The 6,995-nt window shown below is 40.7% G+C and overlaps 1 protein-coding gene across 1 annotated transcript; it reads left to right on the top strand.

Annotated features, from left to right (window-relative positions):
- The first annotated feature begins 664 nt into the window (after window positions 1-664).
- On the top strand, window positions 665-1,288 carry LOC148021110 (uncharacterized). Its single transcript, XM_087698211.1, has 3 exons — window positions 665-706; window positions 785-993; window positions 1,084-1,288. The coding sequence occupies exons 1-3, from the start codon at window positions 665-667 to the stop codon at window positions 1,286-1,288; spliced, it is 456 nt and encodes a 151-aa protein (XP_087554337.1).
- The last annotated feature ends 5,707 nt before the right edge of the window (window positions 1,289-6,995 follow it).

The following is a 6,995-nucleotide window of genomic DNA, read 5'->3' as shown; positions in this document are numbered from 1 at the left end:
AGCCTATACAAGAGTCTTGTAGACGTCCCGCTATACGCAAGACAGGTATGTATATTTCTAGCTTTACATTCTGAGTCTTAACATTTAGCCAACATCAACATTTGTAAGTAAACTTTATTTTGATGATAGGATTTCAATACCAAACTATCGTAGATGCTTTGTTGGTAGACGTGACATCGATCGACGATTTTGCATTGGATGGGTATATTTTATCACCATTCTCTATATACACATCTATTGTAATGGTTACTTATGCTTTGTTATTGTGTTTTCAATTTTAGCATTAAGCGCTTCATGGAGGGAAATACCATCAACTCTTACCAGTGTAATGGTGTCCCATCATATGAGGTTGCTAAGTTGTTGTTTGCAGATTTTCCTACATCTTTGCTTGTTGTTGGCCTTGAGGCAGAAGGTATATGTGCTTGCATTAGTTTAGTTTATAAACTCATGTGATATTGCATGGTCTTATACATCTTTACATTTGAAAGGGATTCCCGAATGGAATACATTTTCTAGTGCACTTGTCAAAGGTGTCATGGACCTAGCCCATAGATTCTTGGCAGATGAGGGGTTCTTGGTGACTTTGGGACTTGCACAACACTTTGGAAAAGTGCTTAGAGGAGCTCATGCCATTGGATTGAAGCTCCATCGCACATGGACTCTCATGTGTGAGGGTGGATATAGACACCCTGATACTCGAGAGGAGGTAAGTGTGTTGAAGACAAACTTGTAACTTTTTAAAATAAAAGTTTAAGTAGCTAACAAGATGATTCTGCATTGCTAGGTCATGGACCTTACTATTGGCTTGTTTTATCGAGGGATGCATGTCCCTTCATATGATAGAGAGGCTGGCGAGAGGGTTAGCCCATACAGGTTTCCTGCCTCTCGTAGCTTCCTCTTCGAGACAGACCTCCAGGGCACATCATTTGAGCACACTTATGTGGATGGTGTAGAGGTTCGAGGGGGTGCAAAAAGATCACTAGTTTTTTATAGGTGCGTTATACACTCTCAGACAGGTTTATACTTTGCATTAAGATATGTCATGCTTTTGTTATGGATGTTACTAAATGGTTTCTTTTGTAGGTGGCTCCTTGCTACGTTCACAGAGGATCTCGACTATGTGCTAGATATTTTTTCAGGTTGTGGCGGCCTTGGTAGAGCATGCACAGAGATGCATCGTTTTTGCATGTGCCTTGAGGGTGATTTTAGCCTCTACAACCAGTGCTTGGTTGATGTGGCATGCGGACCACCATCTGTTCATCCTAGTGACGATGATGATTTCACATGATTTGTAGTTGCATTATTTTTAAAATGATGCCTTGTATTGGTAGTGCATGCCATGGGGCTTGATGATGCTCGGTAATTATGTATGACTCTATGGACTTTGGATCTCACTTAAATTGGGATTACTTCATAAACTTATAAAATTATGCTAAAACTTCATGCTTCAGAAGTAGTTGTATACCTATTTTTTGTTAGAGATCAAAGCATTCAATACTTTGCGATTACTTTGCAATTGCATAATAATTAAATTCAAAGCGATAACATAATCAAACAAAAAGCTCCATAAAATAACAAAAAAAAAATCCAAGTGATGACCAAAAAGCTTCAAGAAGCACTTAAAAAGCTCCAAATGAAGAGCTTGCTAAATAATAGCACTCGTTTTTGTTGCCTTAACTTTCAAACTACAAGAGTCCTCATTTTACTTGTTTCTTGTTTATGGTATACTTACATGGTCAATGCTCAAAGTCAATCGACATTATTCATTTCACATACATTCTTATTGGGATGGTAGCATTTCTAAATTCTTGTCCATGGAAAAATCAATTGGCATTGCATAGATTAAAAATGCAGAATTTCTTTAAGTGACATGCATAAAGGCCTTGCCTCTGACAAAAAGTGGTCATAGATGATGCTTGTTATCATCGGATGCTAGTCCTAATAGTTGGAGTAGACAATTCACTCCTTAGGGAAAGTGCTCAATATCTAGCCTTGGGGGAGGCCTTGCATACTCCTCAAATCAACCTCTATTGGCATAATCTCAACTTGGAACATAGAAGGAATCAAACATTCCTTTGTAATGCATCCAAGAATCTTTTGTAACATATGTTCCATTCAATCAATCAAGTTTTCATAAACTAAAATTAGGCTTTAATTCACCCTTTGAGAAGGAAAGTTGATCTTGGGGTTACGTCATCTTTAGTTTAGCCTAACTTGGCTTCTTGGGACCTTACTCATCCCTGAGTTTCAAGTTCATAATTCATTGAGATCTTAGAATTGTTTCCATAGTAGCCTTTGCTTTAGATTATAAGAATTCATCATAATGGTTTATTCTAAGATAATGGGAAGGCCTTCCTTTGTGAGGGATTTTAGAAGGATGCCCCCTAAGCATATAGACTTTGAGGTCCTCTTAACTATTCCATAATAAGTCACATCACAAGGAAAATACCTTACTAGCCAAACATACAATAATTTCTAGTTGAGAAATCAATACTCCACTAAGTAATCCTATCAAAGAGCAAGGCTTCATTGAGTGTAAACGATCAAAATAACATCAAGGTCTTCTTTAAACCTAGGTTTCCTTTTAGATTCAAATCGATTGCATGTATTGTGATATCCATTTTACTCAACTACTTCTATTATTCTTTTAACTATAGCCTCAACTGATAAGTTTCTTATACTAAGCAGTCATTCCAACATTGCAAGTAGCTCCCGTCATAGGTAATGAATTTATCATCCATTTACTTTAATTCTTGAGGTATCCATAAGGATTTCCACAACTCGAGTAGTTTTCATATGCTTTGTTATTATCGATCAATACTTCACTTATTATTCTATTAAGAATGTCATCCCTAGATAGAAGATGGGCACTTGGGCTCTGATTGGTGTGATAGGGACCTCATTTATTTGTGTAATCTCTCACCTAGCTCCAACACTCCTTTGCTTGGGTGCCATCATGAACATGTGGACTCTTCTAATGTGTTTTCTGATTCGTCCCTTCTTTAGTCCTTATAGTGCCTTCTAGGACTAGTACATCCCTTGAAGTAGAGCTTGGTAGACCAAAAAGGACAAGGCAATGAGGAAGATAGAATTTGGCAAACTAAAAGGGATATCTTGGCTCAGAGAGGATAATAATTCTTGGAGTGAGCTTGGCTTAGTGGAATGATATGGAAAGGTGTAATATGATACTTCTAGATGTTGGAAGATGAGGGCTAATGTATCTTTGGGTGGGTTGAGGAGAATAGAATGGATGGTGGGGATGTAGTAACACTAAAGATGACAGTGAATTAAAATAGAGAATGAGAAGAGTAGATAGCGACTTCGAATAGAAGATGAATAGACTATTGGTATGGCAATTTGGGGAATCAATAGGTCCATTTAGGAGTTGATGGATGGTGCGAGGAAAGGGTGATTTGAAGAGGAAGATGATTCGTAGAGGAGAAGGTGAAGCTTCAATTTGATGATACCTTGATATTTTCTTGCATTCAATCCTCTTCTATCTTTCTCTCTATTGGTCTCCCTTTGCTTGTCTTTTTGTCTATTTATCTCTCTATCTATTCCCCTTTCTCCTCTCCTCTTCTATCATTCTTTCTCTCCCTCTCCCTCTCTCCCTCTCAATAGAAATTCTTTAGAGATTTCAAATATCAGCCTTAATCTTATGCTTATACCCTATTTATACAAGCTTGCTATGATTATGGTGATGGATACATGGTGATAGGCTCTCTCTCCCTCTTCCGCGTTGCTTCTAACAATGATAGTGGGGCATCGCACGTGCACGCGCGCGCGCGCGCACACACACACACACGACAATAGCTCTAATTATTGTGGCAGCCAACATCCACTCAATTTCTTCTACTTTCTTGATCAACATCATCATGGTAGTCTCCTACTTTTGTCCTTACTAATTGCAAAGAGAACCCACAAATTTTGCAAAGAAAATGATTGTTGTAAAACTCAGTTGGATGTTTCATCAAGAGCCATGCTCCCTCTTATGCATTTATATCTAATCAAGTAGCACCATGTGGTTATAACTTGTGATAGCCAACTTTTGGATCAAGATTAAGTTATAGGTATATGAAATAAGACATAAATATAGTCATGAGGTCATAGACAGGGTTGGATGCATAAGGGGGATCGGGAAAACCTAACCCTAGGATTCTTATATAAAAGATATGAATAATAATGAAACAAGTTGTTCATTATATGTGTAAAATTTACTTTCTTGCCTTGTTGCTACTCTATTGTCTTGAGTGAGAGTGAAGAAGATGGAGTGTGAGAGTATGTGTGTGTGGACTTAAGAGATATGGAAATAAGACGCTCTTTGCATCTTTTTCCCTTCTTCTCCATCCTATTCCTTTGGTGAGTTGCAGGAGTGAAAGAATAAAGATGTGTGCAATGGTCTTGATGTCAAGCTGTTAGAGTGTGACTTTTGGTTCTATTTTGTTGGGATTGGATACATCCGTCATATAGTTACTTGCATGCACCATGTGGTGGGTTAGGAAGAGGCACATGCTTACCAATCTCGAAACATGCACGGCTAGTTAGTTCTGTTCCTCTTGATGGATATGAAGAACTTGGAATTGGTCATTTAATGTATAAAATAGAGTGATTTTCTTTGCAATACAATTGTTTAAATATCCGTACAATAGATAGAATAAGAAGGAAGGAAGGAAAAAAGGGGATTTTGGACCTTCTAAGCATAAGAGTGAAAAAGATACTCTATTAATTAGTATCCTTGCATCCATAGCTGATCAAAATTGCCAACTAGCGCCTCCAACAGCCTGTGACACAACCATCCGCCTCCACGTGCTGCCTGATTAGGCCCGATCCGACCGGCCGCCTAGGCCCAGTACGACTGCTACGTACGACTACTGCCTGTGGATCGTGTGGAGGCTGTTCTGATCTGGCCGCTGCCCAGGCTCACGATCACGACTACTGCCTGAGATCGACCCATCACATCACGTTCCTGCCTTGTGGGCCGACTATTGCAAGGCGGGACTCCATGCTCTGATCAGCAAGCGGCAAACTTTGAGAGTTGTGTAGATTGGGAATTATTGCAGATATTGAGAAGCGCTTCACAGGAAGTAAGTCGTTGCAAATTTGACCTGCGCACTCCTTAATATATTTTGTCATCCCCGTCACCAGCATCTTCGCCGTCTCTTCTAAGTTCTCATCATTCTTTATCTTCACCTCCTCCTTAGCCTACCATAATCTCTCTAATCTTCTCCTTCTCCCCATCAATCCTCCCCAAGCTTCCCTTTTCCTGCCTCCATCATCGTCTTTCCTCCACTCTCCATACCCTACGAAGATCACCACATCACTGCCACAATTCTACTCCTCTCGCCCCTCCTCATTCCCTCACCCCTCTCAATAAAGCCATCCTTCGTAAGAATCTTTGGCTCACACTCATAGTCACCTCCTCAATCTCCTTGTCACCCCTGCCATTGTTCTTCTTTGCCTGCACCACCAAAACATCCACTAACCACCTTATATCCCGTGGCCAATTCCCCTTCCCTCAACCCCTATTGTAACCACACCCCAATCTTCACCATTTGCCATTTTCGGCAGTGAAAGAACCATTGAGAAGAAGGAAGAACCATCGAGGAGGACGAAGAACCATACGGAGCAACAATCGAGGAGCAGCCGCAACAAGCATATCAGCGAGCAAATGTATGGATTTATTGTCACAAACCTTTCTAGCATTAAAGTTATGGCCCAATTGTCACCTAACACCCTGAATTCTCTGACTCCCACCTGGTTTGCAAATTGCAAGGTTTGGAGGAGAGAGAGGATTCTAATGGGAGGGGCGGGGATAGAGAGGATTCTAATGGGAGGGGCGGCCAAACCAGGTGGAGGAGAGAGAAGATTCTAATGGGAGGGAGTGGGCCTCGGTGGCCTCAATGCATTTGGTGATTTGACAACCTTTAAATTAAATGTTCCTAGTTGGATAAGGATACCGAAATTTGTGGCGCATTAAAATTTGACTATTCTTGATCACCCCTTAGTGCACAATGTATGGTGCTTACACATGCACAATGCACACTAGCCACTACACACCACTATGCATTGGCACAAGTTACAACCCTTGAGCACACCCAATGCACTTGAGTACCTATTGGATCTCTCTCTCTCTCTCTCTCTCTCTCTCTCTCTCTCTCTCTCTCTCTCTCTCTCTCTCTCTATGATGCCCCCCTTGTTTGCAAGTTGGGACCAAGGGGAAGAAGGAGAAAGGAAGGTGGTACCTTGCATGGCCCACACCATTGAATGTACACTTTGCATGGTGCTCAATGCACATGCACACATAGTGCACATGTGCAAAACACCCCATACATTGCATTGTGTACTAGTACATGTCTCAAATCCCACATGGTGCACCAGCCTTGCACTGCACTTGTATCTCAATGGAGACACTCACAACCACCTTGCACAACATAGTGCACATAGCTTGCACCTAGGTCTAAACATCCCATTATTAGAGTAGCCCATCATAATGGATAGTGCACTAGTGCACGTATGACCACTATACTTTAGTTACCATAATGTACATATGAACAAATACCATCTCCATGCACAAAAAACAAACACATGCTTATGCACATACTAGTTACTCCTTTATTCTCTCTTTTGCCAATCACCCACCCTACTTGAAAGGGGGGGGAGGTTTAAACGGAGTAAAGAAGATGAAAGTGGACAACGTGGGTGTAGCAACATATGACCTCACAACTCATTCTAGGACCGCCACACATTTAGAAACCTTGCACTTAGAACACATTCCACATGCATCTCCACACCCACCTTAGTGTAGTGTACCTAGTTCACTACATCTAATACCATAGGTAGTCCAGTATATTTAGTACCCCATATTAACTTACATATAGCTTGGGGCACAAGGCCACTACTGCACTACTACATTTCATTGTGTCACTACACCTAACCATTCAACTAATGTACTGCACCATGCTCTAATGCTCTTGAGTAGTGCATAGTACACAATG

The sequence above is a fragment of the Lygodium microphyllum genome, chromosome 18 (assembly GCF_053477565.2).
Source record: "Lygodium microphyllum isolate KBCC chromosome 18, Lygodium_microphyllum_v1.1.10, whole genome shotgun sequence".
In the NCBI taxonomy this organism is placed as follows: Eukaryota; Viridiplantae; Streptophyta; class Polypodiopsida; order Schizaeales; family Lygodiaceae; genus Lygodium; species Lygodium microphyllum.
This window is presented reverse-complemented; position numbering and strand designations above follow the sequence as displayed.